The 19,883-nt window shown below is 44.1% G+C and overlaps 1 protein-coding gene across 1 annotated transcript in view; it reads right to left on the bottom strand.

The window, feature by feature from the left end:
* Nucleotides 1-16,472, bottom strand: part of dock5 (dedicator of cytokinesis 5) — a 32,867-nt gene extending 16,395 nt beyond the window's left edge. Inside the window, exons 1-21 of the mRNA XM_036526320.1 lie at nucleotides 16,285-16,472; nucleotides 10,249-10,332; nucleotides 9,912-9,952; nucleotides 9,764-9,819; nucleotides 9,216-9,312; nucleotides 8,512-8,660; nucleotides 8,176-8,311; nucleotides 7,793-7,950; nucleotides 7,426-7,507; nucleotides 6,789-6,918; nucleotides 4,953-5,025; nucleotides 4,093-4,235; nucleotides 3,617-3,742; nucleotides 3,334-3,458; nucleotides 2,820-2,918; nucleotides 2,313-2,385; nucleotides 2,064-2,167; nucleotides 1,510-1,690; nucleotides 810-907; nucleotides 622-711; nucleotides 237-337 (exon numbers count right to left, since the gene is read on the bottom strand). Coding sequence (XP_036382213.1) covers nucleotides 237-337; nucleotides 622-711; nucleotides 810-907; nucleotides 1,510-1,690; nucleotides 2,064-2,167; nucleotides 2,313-2,385; nucleotides 2,820-2,918; nucleotides 3,334-3,458; nucleotides 3,617-3,742; nucleotides 4,093-4,235; nucleotides 4,953-5,025; nucleotides 6,789-6,918; nucleotides 7,426-7,507; nucleotides 7,793-7,950; nucleotides 8,176-8,311; nucleotides 8,512-8,660; nucleotides 9,216-9,312; nucleotides 9,764-9,819; nucleotides 9,912-9,952; nucleotides 10,249-10,332; nucleotides 16,285-16,327 — 2,189 coding nt within the window. The 5' untranslated portion in view covers nucleotides 16,328-16,472. The remainder of the gene's footprint in view (nucleotides 1-236; nucleotides 338-621; nucleotides 712-809; nucleotides 908-1,509; nucleotides 1,691-2,063; nucleotides 2,168-2,312; nucleotides 2,386-2,819; nucleotides 2,919-3,333; nucleotides 3,459-3,616; nucleotides 3,743-4,092; nucleotides 4,236-4,952; nucleotides 5,026-6,788; nucleotides 6,919-7,425; nucleotides 7,508-7,792; nucleotides 7,951-8,175; nucleotides 8,312-8,511; nucleotides 8,661-9,215; nucleotides 9,313-9,763; nucleotides 9,820-9,911; nucleotides 9,953-10,248; nucleotides 10,333-16,284) is intronic.
* Nucleotides 16,473-19,883: the final 3,411 nt, after the last annotated feature.

Here is a 19,883-nt window from a genome sequence, read left to right as displayed (position 1 = left end):
TGTCATACATTTTAAATCATTATGTCTGATGCCATTGCAAATGCCTTAGCAATATGTCCTGTATTGCATTCCACATCAACAAACCACGGTGGAACAAAGCCTTGACTTTAAAGAGGGTAGAGGGAAAGAGAGAGACAAGGGTGTTGGTCACTGTCATGTTGCTGGGTGGGGCCCTGCTGTCTAAAGGGGGGGTTGGGGGGGGGGGGGGGGGGGGGGGGGTAAAGAGGCAGACCCACGTGTAGGCCAGGGTGGCACTGAAGTGCTTGTTGATGTAGGTCTCCAGGACTGGATTGAAGTGCTGAAACTTGATGTCCCCGATCAGGGAAATGATGAAAACCTGTAACGTGAACAGGAGACACGTGAACATGCTTCATCCTGAGGCATCATGTGACTTTGCGATCATGTTGAATGTGAGAAGCAACATTTCAACATGCAGCAATCCAAGGCAAGTCCTGAAAGATCTAAGAGACGTGTGAACCAATCTGCAAGTTAGCTTATCCTTGATTTCTGATGATTTTTTTAAATTTCTTTATCAATGCAACTAATATTGGAAAAACATTTTTACAAAAACAACCTCAGAACCCCACATCACACAAGGTCACCTGTCACCTGAGCACTCACCAAGGCGTTGAACACTAGTGTGTCGTACGTGTCCTTTTCTGAGGTCTCCATCATGATGTTGAACAGGGCATCCAGGGTGTCCTGCAAGAACTGCAGCCGCAAATGGGAGCACAGTGAGTACATTCCACACGGAGCCACGACGCAGCCCGAATTTCGACCCCTCCCCACCCGCTCCAGCGTAGCCTCACCTTGACGATCTCCCCTCCTTCAACTTCCATGAGGCGCTGAAGGGTCTGATCCAGCTCCTCGGGGTGGGATCTCCAGTTCAGCAGGCCCAGCAGATCCACTGACCGCAAGGACATTAGCATGAAAAGAAAGGGCACTCTGCGCCCTCCATTATCACTGCCCAACCTGTGCTAACACCCCGGCTTATGCACAACATTTTATTTTACTGTGGTGCACGCACATTAACCTTCCGTGTGCTCATTTAAAACCAGAGTAATGGTGTGGCAGTGTAGCATAGTGGTAACGAGCAGGGCTCCAAAAGGTTGCTGGCTCGAGTTCCTGCTGAGGCACTGCTGCTGTATCTTTGGGCAAGGTACTTAACCCAAAATTGCCTCAGTAAATATCCAGCTGTACAAATGGGTAACATGTATAAATTGTAACCTATGTGAATCGCTATGGATCATAGAATCTGCTAAATGACACTAACGTAACATAATGTAATGTAATGCAGCACAACCCAGGACTGAGCATAGTCATCTATGTTCTTTTGCCTTCTGTGTACGTGCAGATACGAATGTAGCGGTATATGCTGGTACAGGTGTATGTGTATGTGCATGTATATGTTTGGGTATGTGGGTATGTCCAGTATGTGAAAGAATGTCTGTATCTGTAAGTACAAATATAGACATAGGAGTATATGTGATTGACGGAATCAGGCCTTACCGTTTTGAGTGAGTTTCGTGGAGCAGGTGAGAGTGGCTATTTGGAAGCTGTCTTTGGTTACAGGAATCACGCCTGAGTGATGGAAAGGCTTCCCGGTCTGTCTTTCCTTCTCCTCCACCTCGGCCCATGACCCGGGCATCGTCAGGTACGTCTTAGCATCCTCTGCCTTCTTCACATCAACCTGAAACATGAAAAAAGGCTAATCGAATCCTAGAAGCCATACAACACGTGATACCCACACAATGGAATTATCAGTAGACTGCAGACTAAATTTTACCAGTATACAAAAATGAACAGCATTAAGGGCACCACTGAATTTTTTGTGATAGTGCAAACTGTCAACATGACTTTTAAAGGTGTCTAACAAATAACCATCTAAAAGATAATATATCCAATCTATAGGGACGGATTTTTACAGGAAAAGTAGACAGGGGAGCCCGCTCAAGGGTACACAAATAGTGGTACAAGTCATGTTTGTGTGTTCCCGTCACACACTGCACTTCACTTCCCCACCTTCAAGTGTCCCAGAGGGGCGGAGCAGAGCTTTGCCTTACCTTGTAGACGATGAGGTCGTGTTTACCGTCGCGCAGCGTGGTCCCGTCGGACTTCATGAGCCGCACGAACGCCATGCCGAAGGGCTTCTCCGATTTGTCCCTGGCTGGAAGAGACAGAGGTGTCTCAGGGCAGGCACTGCACACCGTCACACGACACGCCTTGCGCACGCGTTCCTTATGCAGGCCCCTGGCAGGCCTGGTTAGGTTAGCAGCCACCACCCGGGGCCTGGTGTGCGGCACGGAACTCACAGTCTTGGGACGATCGGTGTCGGAACATCAGCCTGAGGTGACAGCGACACACATCCTCGATTGGAATTGTCACCTGGGGAAGGAAGGAAAGTAAACAGATCGAACAGGGCAGGAGAGAAAGATGCGAAAGCGTGGGTCAGGGAGATGGATTTGAACACTGAATTACAGACAAATGGACAGGCTTCACAGACAAATTAGTGTGAGCATAACATTATTCAAGTTAACTAGTGGGTGGGCTGGAATAGTGTTACACCCACGCTCAAATTAATGGATACGTTTTGGAGTCGCTCTGGATAAGAGGGTCTGCTAAACGAATGTAATGCAATGTAATGCATTAAAATCCAAAGAACATGCTAACATCTACTTTCTGTCTGGGCAAAATAACCTCCCATTTTCATAGCAAATTACCCCATTAATAATTCAAGTATTTGCTGTCATTTTAGCAAATGAGCTCTGCACCGAGCTCCTCCTGTCCACCTGTGCGCCTCACAGCGCCGGGAGACGTACCTTGACAGTTTCATTCCAGCAGGGCTGTTTGACCTGGTAGTAAATAACCGACTTGTACTCTGTGATTCCATCATACCCAGCCCCAGGGAATATAGCTTTCTGCAAAGGGGAGAAGGTGGGTAAAACAACAGAGATCGCGTTTAGATTCCAAGGCCATGTAAATTCTTATCTGCGTTTTCAGAGGAGAAGAGGAGACAATCGCATTGACAAATTCTCACGATAAGATTTAGTGATTTTTTCTGGCGATAAGCAGTTTTTTTTTAGCAACATACTCCACCGTCCCTACATCACGATGATAATCTTATCTGCTGCGGTGGAACAATTTTGTCTGGTTATAAAAATCTTAATTGAAGGAGAAACTATGGGGTAGACTTTGCATAAGGATGATACATTTTTCAAAGGATAAAATCGCTACAGTTTGCAGCCACTGAAGACTGTTGCTGCAAGAGCAGAGAGTGAAGGAGGGAGAGAGGAGGGAGCAGGAAGTTGAGCGCAGGGAGAGGACTCAGCTTACTTCCATGGGCGTGCCTTCATCATCCAGCACACTCATCATCACTTCCACGTTTTTTGGTGTCTTCTTCTTGCCTCGGTCAAACTCCCCCTGAAGCAGCGTCACGTAGATATCGTTCCTCACGTTTCCTGTGGGGGGGTGACCAACACCATTACGCCTTCTTCTTTGCACCTCGCTCAAGCTCTTAAGAAATCTCACACATTTTTACATAGTTCTCGTTCTCTATGCACAAATGAACATTCAGGCCCACTTTTCTGAGACAAAAACACACTCTGGGGCCTCAGACCTGGAAGGATGATTTCAGGGAAGCCCATTTTCCTGACGATGGCCGTGCTGCGGTCCACGAAGTGAGGGTAATCCTTCTGGACCTGAGCCAGATCCCCTGGGAGCAGCTTCAAGGTCACAAATAGTCCTGAAGACATGGCCAAACAGGTAGACAGATGGTCAGAAAAACAGGCAGACTGAATACTCTGACGCTGAATGATATTCGTAAAGATGAACTCCAAGACCGTTACATTACATTCTTGTCATTTAGCAGACGCTCTTACCCGGAAAGACTTACAGCTGGATATTTACGGAGGCAACTGTAGGATAAGTACCTCCCAAGAGAACAACAGCAGCGCCCTAGCAGAGACTCGAACCAGCAACCTTTTGGTTATAAGCCCTTTTGGTTATAAGCCCTGCTCCTTACCACTACACCACACTGCTGACCCACTCATGTGCTTCGGCTCCTACGACACAGGCACCACGGCTGTTCCTCACCTTGACCCTTGTGGTTGACCTCCCGGGTGGCGATGACCTTGTTGAAGACGGCGGTGAGCGGCTCGTTCTCCCCGATGACGCGGGACGGGATCAATGGGGACATGATGAGCTGCCTCTGACGAATGTATGTTTCCATCGCGATCCTAACAGCGAGAGACAGAGAGAGAGGGAGAGACAGACACACAGAGAGGGGGATGAGCGGTAAGAGTGAGAAAGAAGGAGCAGAGAACCATCAGAACAGCAGAGAAAATGGGAGTTAATGAGAGCGAGGGAAAAATATCCCCAGGAGCAGGGCTCTCAGAAAGTGTGAGAGAAAGGGAGAAGGCAAAGAAAGGGATCGCATTTCATGAAAGAACATAGAGATTATATTTTTAACAGACTTAGTTGCTCTTCATGACTAATCATATGAAGAGGTCAGACATGACCATTAAGCACAGTGCATTCTGCGCAGCTCTGAATACACCCAATTAAGCAATTATAGAGATCAAACATACACTCTGCTTTAGATGAAAGCATTAATCAGGCAGTCTTTTAGGTCATGCCCCACTGGCTCCATTTTGGTTAATATTATGAACAACTGAGGTGAAGCTGTTTAACTTTTCAAAAAAAGAAAAATATGTCCCTCATTCAGAACTGACTGAACTGAAAAATTTGTACCATGAATTTCACTAAGGTACAGACTGCGGCGTGCCTCAGCTCGGCACTTCTCCTGCAGGCAGCTACTGAATCCACCTCTCACAGCACCCTGCTATGAAGAGACATGTGAGGACACGCCTCTGTCAGAGCTGATCTCAGATCAGAACTGATCGATCGGACGACGCCCACTTGCTTCGGCCTGCAAACCATGTCGCGTGACTCACTGCTGGAAAGGGATGAAGTGCTGCTTGTCCTCGTCATCCGCCTTCCCGTGAGCTATGTCTGTGATGTCCATCACTGCGAAGACAAGACAGCATTGAGAAAATGAAATAAATGTACTGTAATGTACAGAATGTAATGTAATGCAAATGTCCTTTACATTACATTACTTACATTACATTACTTTACTTTAGGGGGCCTTCTGTTTTGTTGCTGTTGTTATTGCTAAAGCTTTTATAAAAATTAATAAAGATAGCTGTGACATTGACTCAGTTCCTGGCTGCAGTGTGCGACACTCCAACAGTCCTGGTATCAGATATCCAGAGCTAAATCCCTCAGCCTTCACTGAGGAATTGAGAGTGGACCCACAATGCCTTTTGTGCGCCAGATGCCGTTATGGGCCTTCGCACACCTGCTGCCACGCACCAGCGAGATCGTGTGGCACACGACAAAAGAGACGCCTAAATCACAAAAGCAGTGATTTTTACCGGGCTCGTATGACCTTGGATTTGGGTATTGGGATACAACACGCCTCAGGGGACAAGAGATTTCCCCCCCTCCCCTCTCATTTTCTCTCGTTTTTGTGGGTTACCTCTGAGCGGGGCTGAGAGACAAAGAGCGAGAGGCATTGAGAGAGAGAGAGAGAGAGAGAGAGAGGGAGGGAAGGAGGGAAGGCAGTGGGGGAGGGGTGGAACCTCCTTACTTCCTCTATCTCTGATTCAGCCCATTTGCTCGCCATGCAGGTGGCACAGGTAATGACCGCTCTTCATCCGACTGAGAAATCCAATCCTCCTCCCGAAAAAACATGGAGGGAGCAATTCATTACCTTTCCAGTCATTGCTTTTCCAGGGCACAGGGGGTCCAGGCTTTCATGGGTCATAGGAGACAGTTAAGCAGCAGGGTTTCTGTTCTGAGTTTTGTTTATTCAGTTTCAATCCCCTCATTATTTATAGTTTCCCTGTGACGGATTCGCAAGATAGTATCGCCGCAAACTTATGACACCGCTTACAGGGGATAATGGCAGGAGGTGACATAAATTGGAATGATTTATACGTTTGGCAGAGGACTTTTTAGAAAACAAATGAAGCCATGTGCTCTGCTGCAGTTTTTCTGGCAGGAATGAGCTTAGTTAAGATGCAAAAATGAGCAGCTGTAGAATTGCTTGGGGGGGGTGGTGGGGGGAGTATGCTACAGGGGAGCTTTAACTTACATAATACTTAAGACACTTTGCTAAACGTTCAGTTACACAATAAAAGTTCCATTTTTAAAACTATTTACATTTCACACGTTCAGAGAGGGGGTGGTGGGGGGATGCACAACAATAATAATCTAAATTGAGTTCTGCAATCTTAGATAATTCATCCAATTATATTTTTGTGAGTTTGGAAGAAACTATATCTTTGGCACACCAGGACCAAGACTGCCTGCTGCCAGAGTAGACACCAGCTAGCCAGCTTTATGCTGACATGCTAACATCTGACAGAAGTGCACGCACTGTTGCGCAGAATGGCAGACCAGTATTTACATGGAACCTTGGCTTATAGCCTGTAGACAAAACTGCTCCCACATTTTCACCATTGGGAATCTGTATTCCTTTTTTCTTCTGCAAAGATTTTTTTGCACTCTCAAAATGGAAGGTCATACCTGCAATGTGGTTTCACGGAACTATTAAGGGTGCTCAGAGCTCTTGGTAATGCGCAGTGTCTCAATAATAACACTGCAGGAAAGACTGCATTTCCGAATGAAACGAGGAAGGAACACTTTGCTTGTGGTGAAGCCATCGCGCCGGCTTGCCATCTTTGTCCTCTTCATCCGTGATTTCAAACGTTGCGGGTCCTCACCTGCCACTCCGAAGGGTCTCCTCAGCCCTCCGGTGTGCTTCTTGCCCTCCTTCAGCTCCATGCACCCCACGCGGATGATCTGACAGACCAAGAAGACCCGCGGACGGATCAGGTCGCTGCTGCTCAGATCCTGAGAAGAAAGACAAAAATGGAACACAATAAATACATGGGGGACGTGACGATAAGGAGCCCAAGTATCTATACTTTCAATTGGGCTTATTGCCATAAACATGTAGATGATAATGAACATGGGTATCCATACATTCAAATAACCATAAACTTACACAGTAGGGAGATAACCAGGTTTACGACCCTATACGTGTACACTGGGGAGGTGATCATGGTGCATACAAATATGCACACTTTCATTTGGATTTACTACCATCATTAATGTGAAGGTAATGGCAATGACCAAAGATAATTGTAATGTTGAGGTCATTACCATGAATCACACTAATAATTAGGAGACATCTACAATATGTGGGGTTAATGTGTTTAGTGAAGCAAAGGGACCAAACCAGAGAACAAAAGGTAACAGAAGTAAAGAGAGAGTACTTTGAGAAGAAAAAAGAAAAAAAGAGGAAAGGCTTAAAAAGGGGAAGGACAAATGAGGAAAGAGTGAGCACATCTCCTTTACCGTGAAGAGCGCTGGCAGGTTGTTCAGCTTCTCAATCTCTTTGGGCATGCCCGTGCTGTCCCATCGCACCAGGAAGTTCTCGCTGCAACACGTCACATGGTCAGCGAAAAAACTGCCACCCTTCCTCCAACAGGCGATTGTCATCTTAGACGTGTAAATAAGTTTGTCCTAAAGCTTGATGAAACTTGTAGTTACTGTAACAGACCGGCAACATATTAGTCTACTGCTGCAAGACTTATCTCCTGTGCCTGACCACCACCTGGTGTGGGCTTGACATTACGCAATCTACCACATCTACCACATTCCCAGCCTTTATGCATCTCCAAAGAGCTGTCAGCAGAGGAGAAGCCGGAAGGTGACCTCTGACCTGATGAACTCAGACTGGTCCGGGTCATAGAGGGACATGAGCAGCTCGGCGTCCTCCCCAATGTTACACACAAAGTTCTTCAGGTTCATGAAGAGGCTGTAGGTGTGGACTGTGCTGAAGAGGGACTGTCGCCTCATCTCCAGGTTCTGGAGCCGGGTCTGCACAGAGGTTCAGAGCATTACTGTATTGCCACATCAACAGAACTTTCATTACAGTTCACAAATGCTGAAGTTTACCACGCTGCCTAACTTTGGTAAACAGCAAGTTGATTCACAAGGGGCTTTAAATCAATTAGCAAGTGGAGCATAACAGCTAATGGACTAGGAATTTGAGAGTCCATCACAGACTATTAACGGCCTGATACATAACGCCACTGCCAGCACCTTCTCCTCCTGTATCCTTTCATCAATACTTCGGGACGCGGTCTCGTGAGCCCGGAACAGACTGACTGTGCTGGTGCAGTCCGGATCCAAAGTGTTCCCTGCCTCATCCCGCACAACCAGGTCCAAACCTAGTATTCTGCAAAAGACCACATGCCATTCAAACATAATTATAATTGATATGAATATAATGCAAAGCCTTCATCAATAAAGTAGAGGCCTTTCCAAAACAATTAAGAAGCAGTAAATGGCTAAGTAATATCATGCTGTGGGACTATACAGACATGCAAGAAGTCCGAATTGTCTCAATGACAACGTGCAAGAAATATAAAGACTCACCGGTTTCCATAATCAATTTTAGCCGTGACTTTCTTCTTGAGCTCTACCAGGTCATCTTTGGGTAACGTCCCTGACACTATCTGAGATCGATACTCTATCAGGCTATAAGCCATCTGCTGAACATTCCGGAACAGTGTGGTCTTGTTGTTCTGTAACACAGACAAACATTCGTATAAACCTCACACGCTGCATGTGTTTGTATTCAGCTATGAGCCAGACATTTCCCCACTCAGCTCTGTCTTTGAATTGCTCCTTTCCTTTTTGAACTGCCTAATTTCCATCTGCAAACTTTTTAGTGGTAGCACATTAAAGGGAGACTTAAACAGCATGACATTTCATTTAGAACAGAACAGAAAGGGGTACAGGAATTACTACTTGTGAGACAGGTACCCCAGGCAGCACAAGGCAGGGCAAATACACAATGAGAGTCATTATACAGTATTTCACTGGACCCACCATGATGGTCCACCCACAGTTCAAGAACAAGGAGGCTGGTAAACCTATTTGTTCTTCTGTCACAAGAACTGTGGTGACTGTTATGCTAGTACATGGACCAATTAATTACCTGAAGACAGAAACCCTTGCAGACATGTCAATAAGCTGTCCTGAGACACCAGTTTCCAATGTCTACTTTAACTTATGAGTGCATTTAAGGAGACTGAGAAAATCGTATGGCCTTCATTCTTTACAACAGGAACACTCACCACATAGAGCATGTGCCATATCTGGGCCCACTCCCTGAGGGTGGCACTCAGCTCCTGCACCAGGGGAAGATCAGCTGGGATAACAATCTCCTGCTGGCTTCAAGGGGCAATGAGGTGGGACACAGGGACAGGGAGAGAGTTAGGGCTCTGGGCCACAGCCAAACTGTCCTCACACACACATTCACAGGTTGGAATATTATCCCCACACACACACACATTGTAGCTCTACCAAGGCCAGATGGCTTAGCTCTAATTTTCTACTTTTTCCCAGTGGATCAATATTTTCATAACAGTCTTACCTTTGATTTATTTGCTTGATTTTTGCACTGTTGCAAAATTGGAGTGCTTGATACTGCAGCAAACTCCACCATATGACCCTTCAACAATGCTTAACGATATCTGCATTCACCATATTTGACTACATACTGCCACAGTGTTCAAACTGAAATGGTAGCAAATTATAAGAAATACTTCACAGCTGAGCAGTGGGAGTTAGGGAGTCCCCCCAGTTAGCTCACAGGGTGATTTGCCCTACCCTCCAAACTTACCCTGTCCCTTCAACTTTAGCCTCTTTCAGGTGGATGTAGGAAGCTGGGAAAATGCCCTAACGGACAGAACACCAAAAAAAGGACAGTCAGTAATTGTATTTCTTATTTCTCATCAGAGCTGTGAATGAAGTTAGGTTTGTGACCACACCTTGTGTGATTTATTCCGTAGTGTGTATCCTCTGTACCACCCTGAGTAAATGAGGGAGAGACAGAGAGAAAGAAAGACAACTATCAATATAAATATTATCTTTGAGGGGCAAAAACATTAGCAACATTCATTGTGGGTGACTAACGCATACTAGGTGCCCGTTCACATATCCAGTTATTTACTACATTGTACATCAAAGTTTCAGCATCGCTCTGCATTCCACATGACAGAACGGTTCCTGAAGGCAGCAGATTTTCTTTCTGCCCGAACATGTGTCGGCTTGTCATTAGCCAGGATAAGCTGATACGTTTGGGCCTGTTTGGGTTTGGGCGCTCACCTTCAAATGTCTCCAGTATGTGTACCGTGTCCCCCACCTGCAGACACAGCTCCTGCTCTCCTCTGGCATTGTAATTATAGATCGCTAAATAGGCAGGCAGGCACAGAGAGAGAGAGAGAGAGAGAGAGAGAGAAAGAGAGAGTGAGCATTGGTCAAAGGGAGGCAAGTTAGGGAGTCAAAATGGAGAAAGTGTCACATTGACAATTATAAGAAAAGCACAGGAGGAGTGATGGGTAATAAAGAAGGGCGGGAAAGAACAGGTCATCATATTAACAGGTAAATGTATTATAATCTAACAGCAACATAATTCTGCTTCCTGAGTGAAGCCCCATACAAGCTACTTCTTTCAGGGTCCTTATATCCACCAAGGAACGCCTTAACTGAACAAAACCCAAAAACATGGCTCGAAAACAGCCCACCTTGAAAAGCGGATGGAGTGTAAAATCGTTTAAACAGATTTCTGGGATGGGCTGTGCTTGGTAATGGCTCTAATATTTTCCAATTTTCACTCCTAGTCCTAGTTCCGGCGCAACGGGCTTTCATGAGATAAGGTCTGTGCTTAGTGAATGAGGGGGAAGACAGTCAAAGGCTTCTAAAGGAATTGTTTCTGTTGGATGCAGTTTGAAAACGTGGAGCAAAAGCTTTACTAAGAAAAGGCTGTATTAACAGAAACACAAATTCACATAAACAGAATTAATCTGGACTTGACCGATTAATCCTTTCATGTTTGCAACGCTTGTTAATGGTAGTTGCAGAAAGAAAAGTTGCAGAAGGATAACTGAGGTATGTGAGTGTGTGTTGTGTGTGTGTGTGTGTGTGTGTGTGTGTGTGTGTGTGTGTGTGTGGTTGGGGGGGGGGGGGGGGGGGGGGGGGGGCATTACAAGGGGGATATTAATAATGAAGGCTGATGAAAGAAAAGCCTCTTTACTGTAATATTGTACAGCTCTTCAGCACCCTCTGGCGAAGTACTGGTTAGTGTTACTGGACCATGTATTTGGTTTGGGTCGGTAGAGGCATTCAGTGTGTTTCTTTATTACTCTGAGGCTCACTACAAAACTGTGGGCGGTGCTGAAAAAAGTGAGGGGTGTCAGGAGGACATAAGGTTTCTAAATACATGCACCACAGAGGCGGTTTAGCACACACGCATGAAAGTGACTGGCTCGGCCAAGTGGCCATTCTATCAAAGCATTTCTCCCCCATTTGTCGACTGTTAAGCCTTCCTGAGAGACAGGCTGGCTCTGCCCACCTACTCACCCCCCCAGAGACCCCCCCCCCCCCCCTCCCCCGGACAGCCACCTCTGTTCTGAGTGGGAGTGGGAATGGGATCCATCGAACGGGACGCCCGCATCCCCACCCCCAAAAGCTCCGTGTTCCACTCCTCCTCCCCTCCCCTCCCCTCCCTCCTTCGAAAGGCCCGGCGTGGAAACCTCTGTCCTGACTTGCTTTTATGATAATCCCTTCTGCCAGAGGCTGAATTACACTGCAGGCTTGGACTAGCTCTGCTCATAGCACCTCGGTGTATAATGCAGGAGAAACCCTCAGCAATCCCCTTTCTTGACTCTTTTCAGATCAATGTGTTCCAATCACAAACTGCAGGCACAGAGATCTGCAGGCTTTCAATGAACTAGTTTGATCAAGAACGTGACAAGCTAACATTTTTGCATGTTCTGTTCAACAGTATCTTCATAGTTTGAACAATTAAACCTGGAGGGGTACAGCACACATTACTTTATATCACTAGCTTATACAGGTTATGTAACTGGTGCCTAAACGAAGCTACCGCGACACATTTCATGGGGGTGCCTGTGCTAAACTGAATAAGGACTGATTTGATACTAAATTCATGTTTATTTATTGTTGTCACTTTATAATGTGTTGTTTTAACTTACTTCCAGGAGTAAAGCACGGCTACGGTGTCTGCTCGAGATTGTAGGATTAACCTCCAATCGAGTTATATCAAAGGCTTTGAAAATGGTACCCGCTGCCACCCTGCTTGGCACTCAGCAAAAAAAAAAAATGGATTCAGGGTAAAGTTGCTGTGATAGACTGGCATCCTGTCCAGGGGGTGTACTTGTATATCTAGCCGCTTCACGCCACAAGAATGGGGATAAACTCTGACCCTACGGGCGATCAAGTTCCCAACGTGGTTTATTTACTTCGGCAGTCACCATACAGTTCAGCTTCACCAGGCAGCACTGTTCACCTTATCCAAACTAATTTGGTGCTACCATCAATTTCCTAATCATGCACGCTGCGAGGGGTATGCAGAATTTTGGTCTATATGAGTGTGGGTGCACGTCCAACTTCAAAAAAGTTTGTGGACTGCAGATACGCACTAAGCTGTAGGCTTTTATCTCTGAAGAATGACTGGTTTATCACACTGCGCCAGAAATGGTTTAGGATGCAGGAAATGAGAGGGGAGAATTCAGACGCCTCCGGCAGCACTGTGTTAAGCTGCACGTTTTCAGAGTGCCTCACATCGGTCTGCTTGTTACAAGCTGTGTCGGGTGCCTCCAAGACCATACAACATTAAATTGGAATACTATTCTGCAGCTGAACACACAAATTCTTGAGAGTTCCGTGATGCAAATAACAGTTAGAGTTCTGCGAGTGAAGTTGCTCTGTTTGTTCCAAGATTCACTGCCTTACATTTTTGAGGAAATGAAATGCTGGGAATTTAATTATAGAGGACAAAATAATTTGGTGAATATAAAAACTGTAGGTATTATATTTTTAAAATAAGGATATTATCCATCATGTACAAAAGGATTCATTTACAGTGATTAAATAAAACCCAGGAAATGTGTTTCAGCTGGATATATCAGGCTTTATGAACTTGTGAAAAACCCATTTACATTTTTTTTTTTAAATCTGAAACAGGCTGTCAACCTTGTGTGCCTGGCACGGAATGACCCATAAACTTGAACAATTACTGAAAGGTATACTTCTAGGAGCTGTCCTAGGTCCCCTTTTAAATCCTAAAGGGGGAGCTATAAAGAGGATGTCAAGCCTGACACATTGAAGGTTTGACCTACTAAAACTGATTTGGAAAGGGAGGAACACGAGAACCTGCATCCTCATCTGGGCTCCTCCTCTCTCACGCTTCGCATCTCTACCAAATACCAATAAAGGCCTCGCTGCCTTTACCCCAGCCAGATAACAATAGCCTGCATTAAAGCCACATGAAAAAAGCAAGACGCAGCAATCTCCCATGGCACTCACAGACGCTGACAATGGACTGTTTCACGGACTTGACACGGTCTGGATTGTGCCTGCGCCTGGTGACACAGAGGCACTGCTCTGTGGCCGTGATAATGACGGGAGTGTTGAGATGCAGAAGTGCTTCCAACCGACGCCTCTGCCCGTGCCCAGCCACCACTCACAGACCCGTGTCACTCAGCCCTATTGTTCACCTCAACCTGTGACATCACTGCCTGGCAGGCAGTGCATCAGCTTGCACAGTACTTCCTTTTCAGCATGGCATACTGATCATTTCATGGTGTAAAGTTCAGTCACATGCCATCTCTGTTGGCTGCATGTGGCTTCCAAATATGTTCAGGGAAGGATTTTAAAAAAAAAAGGGTCAAGAACCATTAAAAATGTATCTTGGGGTTCAACATTCGATAGACCCATAAGCAAAAAAAAATGATTTCAGGTGCTGTGATTTTGTGTGTGTGTTTGTAAGAGTGTGTATTTGTTTGTGTGTGTGTGTGAGAGAGAGAGAGAGAGATTGAGTGAAATCTATGGTACACTCATGTAGACACATTTCAGTGTTGGCTCTAACCGGGTAAGGACCCAGTTACTGCCAGCTAACCAAACATAATGGTAGTAAAAATGACTAATTTCAGGGAAAAAATGAAGTACACAGGGCAGTCAGCACCTTTTCTTGAAATTTACACCTTCAATCAGTGCTTGAAAGGAGTCCTAAAAAAGCAAGTGACCTACATGTGACGGAAATGACATCTCACCCATGAGCTGCAGCAACTCTGATTAACACTCATCCTTCACTATTCAAGGGAGGAGCAACCCTGAAGCAACTTAACAGCAATTGCCAGGAGCAACGATGAACCTGAAACAGAACACTTACCACCGAAATAAAAACACTGCAAACTGAGCTACACCTTAACCGCTTCACATCACACCAAGACACTACTGTTCTTCAACTGTTTTAAAGGGAAGGTGACGACTTCCAGGGAAAACAAAATTACGCAACAACCTCAAACCCTCGGAGTGTCATGATCACTCCCAACCAGTGAGACAACTGTAGCTGCTTCAGAGAAAACTGCAGGGTTGACTCGGCTCCTGAGAGTACCTGGATTGAGATGCATAGAAACACAAGCACAAATTCCACAGAGCCTTGCTAGTTTGGGTGGGCTGACCACAAAAGGCAAGGCTGTACTCAAAAGTTCAACAGCTTCTGATCCGCAGATTACAAATCACCTCACAGAATTCAAACCAAAAACAAAAAAAAACAGAACGGAACCTGCTTATGTTTTCATGCCATTCACACAGCTATGTGAACTAGAGGAATACCCTTAGGTTTTGGTAGCATGTTTATATCAGCCTGTGTTTAAATGCAAATTAATCTGTAATTTCCTCCATTTGAGATAAGCGCAGACTTTGTTCCCATATAACTGAGTGTGCCCTCAACAAAGCTGCTCAAAGTATATTAAAGTCCTGTAAATACAAATTAAGTTTCAGAAAAATATTAAGGTAGCTGCCAAGTTGTTTCTCCCAGAACAGGACAACAAATTGTCTATATGCAAAATGTAACCAAACGAGTAACACAAGCATTTGAACTCAGTCGTGCAAAGTTGTTACATTCAATTTATTTTCAGAATGCATTAGCTGGTGTGAAAAATAAGCAATTAACCATTTTCAGATATTTTTATTTTGTTGCAAAGAATCTATAGGCACAGTATAATGCAACTCAGAATTCGTGTTTTGAGTCAGTTTAAACAGTGCTGTACTTAACTGCTTTGTAAATAAATTTCTTTTATATATACCTGTAATCCTTACCCTAAAATTACTACAAACATACGTCTCAATGTCATAAATATTAAGGCCTGCATTTTTTCTTATTGTTTTTAAAACAACTCATTATTTGTTGTGTTGGTAAATGTGACTCGCTAGTTATCATAAATTCACCTTGGCCTAACACACACGTCATATTTAAGATTTATCAAGACATTATTTTGGGGTTTTTTTAGTGGTTATCGTATGTAATGGCGAAATAGTTTGCCTAGAGCAATGGCACATTAATGTTTGTGACAACAGTACGTTCAGTTTAAACAAATCCCTCGACTTGGACTGACGCCTAATTTCAAGTGTTGCATTTGGATTGGAATTCCACGCTCCCTTGGTCCTTTTCAGTTGTGTCAACGGTTTCGAATTGTTACTGCAAAGTACAGGGACTATAAAAGCAACTTGCTCACAGGCATCCAACTAACCAATGCTGTTTGTTGTAAACTCTGACAGTCAAACGACTAGGTGTGCCCGAATGCCTTTCGGCTTGCATTTACCTTCTGGGTGTGTAATTTGCCCACTCTTAGCACGCTGGTTCGCATGTCCCTCTACCTAATCTGCACTTTGGTATGTACCTTAACTTTTTCCCCCCCTCGGTGAGTGAAAATGCTTCTTACTCTGTTTGTGTGTGTACGTGAGACACAACGGAAAGTGACCATGCGAAACTGAAAAGTTACCAAACTTTTAGTGGGTACCACCTTCCCAAACAACTGCCGAAACACTGCCGTCCCATCACATACTGAACACTGCGCACTACAGTTCACCCCAAGTTTATGCTGTGGCATAACGAACACTCATTGTATTCTCCCAAACATGTATTAAACATGAATGTGCCAAACTGGAACAGGTAAATAACAGTGACAGTAACACTTTCCAACTTCTGAACTTAAAACAGTTCCAGGGAGTCAGCTAAGCTAGCTACTTAGCTAAGAGTTAGGGAGGAAGGACGGTATGATAATAATAAATCATAGTTAACATCGCCAAAACGACAACATGGCTGTCGTTACTCACCAACACCATATTTCTCTTTTTTAGTCGGAATCCAGCGGGTCATTGTGGGGAGGTTTGTGATAAATAAATAAATAAATAAATGAACTCCAGGGGCGGATGGTACAGTTTTCTCGTCCTGGACATTACAGTTCCGCCATGATGACTAACATAGGGGGGAGGGGTGAGAGCAAAGGGTGCAGTGCGATTGAGCCCAGCGAAACTATTTGGCAGTGGCGGCGTGTGTTGAAGCGTTTGGATCGCAACAGCCCTATCCCCAAACCGCTCTGCATTGCTATGTCTCACTTACAATACAGTAAATGACAAAAAAAAACGGGAAGAGCCAGACCTCGCGCATCCGCATACGTTTAGCTTACTCATTTCTCTGCAAAATTGTGCAACTTAAATTACAACGTAGCGCTAGATGGGTTACGATCTCTAAACAAACATTTAAAGGTACACCAAAATTACAAAAAATTCTCACTATAAAGCGTTCGATGGGAAAAAAAAACACGTGTGAGTGCACCTTGATTTAAAACTGTTTAATTGCTGTACATTCCGAAATTACAGCTAACTAGATAGCTAACAGTATGTGCATATTGAGGGTTTCGAGTATAGATAGTGAGTTCGACTGTGATTCGGACGTCTATCAATAATGGGTTGTTTAGTTATTTATCTTATTGGTACAACTTATCACGCGTCCCCGCTGAGCCGTTACCGTAGTGGCTGAACTTTGTATCCACTTTTTATTACTGCAGCAAATCTTTTTCTATAGTTACCACTTGAGGGCGTAGCGGACTCAAGGTGACTTTCTTCTTAACACAGCCGATTGTATTGACAAAATAAAACAACAAAGCAAAAATAGTATTGGCTAAATACCAACGCCCGGTATAAGTTAAACTTGTTCAGAGTGGAAATTTCATAAGATCTTCCCTTCGAAAGAGACACAAAGGTACAACTGTGTACCTGTCTGTACAAATGTTCCAGATTTAAATATGCTACTTTTATAATAACCTTTTATTTTAATCATTCCTTACCGTAGAGTATTTCATTATTTTATAGTTCTTCTGCTTTTTAATGTATTAAAGATAAGATCATTGCTTATCTATAAATAAGAGATTATACCGACGAAGAATTAAAGAAATGTAAAAATATATTAAAGGCCCCCCCCACCACCACCACCACCACCACCACCCCCTCACCACAGAGTGACTCTGCAGCTGTTAAAGTGTGTGGCTGGTCTGCTACTCTAATTTGCCTTTTGTTCTTCTGGCGTCACTAATGTCCTATGACGGCCAAATTGCGGACCGCAGTCAGCTGCAGTGCGCTTCAGTCTACCTCGTATCATTTGTCACTCGCTTTGCCCATCGCCCCTCGCGGTGTTCATTCAGCTGGTGCTCTTAATTAGATTCTCTGGAGATAGTTGGATTCAGAGATTTAGTGTCAGGGGTAGGGGTGGCGGTATGCTGAGTAAAAGAGGCTATGAGTGTCACTTGTCGCTGGTGTGTCGCCTCCTGTGTTGCCTCCTGTGTTGAGTTTATGCCCCTGTGGAGCTCACAGCCGAAGGGAAGCCTGATCTCGACTCTGAAGCAGAGAGGTTGTGGCAATCGTGTGATCTGTGAAAAGGAGGCCACCTCCCCAACATGATTGATTTATCCACAGGAGACCAGCCCGGTTTAGTCTGCTGGAGAGGTTCAAAGTTACTAGAGAGAGTGTTTGGGAGGGAAAGAAAGTCAATTAGACCGACACAGATAAGGAAATTGTTCCCTAGATAATGACTAATGTCAATGTAAAGCATAACTTCAAAATCAGAGTACAGCATAAGTCGAAGACAAGCAAACATGTTTTCTCTCTCTCTTTCAAACTGTTTCAGTTTGAAAATCTGATATAAATTTTGCTGAATTGGAGGACAAACCTGTGGAAAACTTTATATGTGTTCACAGTAGGTTGACATCAAACATTCTATATTACAATAGATCTTAGCACATGAAAGAATCTCTGTCTCTCTCTCATGTGGGTGGAATGTCCATTGTTGTAAGCTCTTGCAGGCTGAATCACTCATTGTCTGCAAGGTTTCAGTCAAGCTGAAGGGGCTGGAAGAATCCAAGGGACTTTTGTAAGATTGGTTCATGTAAGACAGGTCTTCATGTACAGTATTTGAAACAGCATTGTCATTCTGTGATTTAGATACCGTATATATAGTCATCTAATTTACACTAGTTAACTTGTCATTTCCCTTGAAAGTATTGTCACTCCATCCTTGCAACATGAGTGTGATAAATCTCTCACATTTATTCTCATTTGACAACAATACATCTTAATCCCTTTAGTGTCTGCATATATATTTTGAATTGAAATATTCAGGATGTATAATGAACTCTCTTATCTCTAGCAAGTTCGTTTCTACTCAATACTATGTGAGGACTCTGTTACCATTAGGGACATGTCTGATGTATGGCTGAAAGAATTTAGAGCTAGAAGTCATTTGTCTTAATTTGCTGATAATGGGTAGTCATTAAAAGTAATTTTAAGTTAACAATTCACCCAGTCCATTGAAGCATGGCACAGTGATTCCTATCAAGTGAAGTCTTTGGACTGGGAAATGGAGAAGCACACTAATGCCATCATGTGTTAAAGCAATGTTATTGCAGGCAGATTTCTTGGGAGAATTGGCTATGAAAAATTGTCTAGTCTTACACCTTCTGACAGCTCAATATATGACATTAGTGTATTATTTACTAGAGGGCTGCAAAAGGACATAAAAGTGAGAAGTCCACCTCTGACATGAATCCAAACTTTTGGTGTCTTTGGATACTTGTACTCTATTTGTACAGAGGGCATTTTGGATGAAGTCAACCTGCAAAGCAGAAATTTGGAATATTAGTAAACATACAGCAGGAAAAACATTTTGTTAAAAATGATTGTGGTTTCCTTTACAAAAAAATAATGTATTGAGGCATTGCGCACAATCGATACATTGAAAATATATGAACTATCACCATTTCGGTATATTGCAATATATTTCTGCTTTACGTTAACATATTTGAAATGTATTTGCAATAAATTCTCAGGTTGAACAACATCATTCTCAGTATATTAAATTATATCATTATATCATTTTCATTTGGGTCATATATCATTTTCGATTGGGTTAGTAGAGATGCATACTTTTTTCCAGTTCGGTGTTTGATCTCTCCCTATTATGTTTTCATGCTCAGCCTATCCAATGCACAGATGTTCGAGTACCCTATCTTGCAAAGAAAGTGACCACAAATGGCTGAAGTCAGTGAGTCAGTCAAGGGGAAGGCAGGTGTCTGTTATTTCTTGCAGTCAAGCTCTGATTAGCACAAGTTTCTCCAACCCCCCCCCCCCCCCCCCCCCCCCCCCCGATTGCTTGAATTTAGATCAGATTGCCTCCCTCAAGGGACCAATTTCATTAAAAGCTCCTGAGGAGAAAAGCATGGCTCATTACGGGTCTTCCTCCATCATGCTCAGCAACAAGACGGTCTTTATGTTGATTACAAGATGAAATAAACAGAAAGATTAGCAATACCCCTTGCTTGCCAGAGTGGAGACTGACAATGGTGACCCTCAGTTTGAGGAGTATAGTTGTCTTGTCTTGG

Source organism: Megalops cyprinoides, chromosome 4, assembly GCF_013368585.1.
Source record: "Megalops cyprinoides isolate fMegCyp1 chromosome 4, fMegCyp1.pri, whole genome shotgun sequence".
In the NCBI taxonomy this organism is placed as follows: domain Eukaryota; kingdom Metazoa; phylum Chordata; class Actinopteri; order Elopiformes; family Megalopidae; genus Megalops; species Megalops cyprinoides.
The sequence above is the reverse complement of the archived record's forward strand: the minus strand, read 5'-3'. Positions and strand labels throughout refer to the sequence as shown.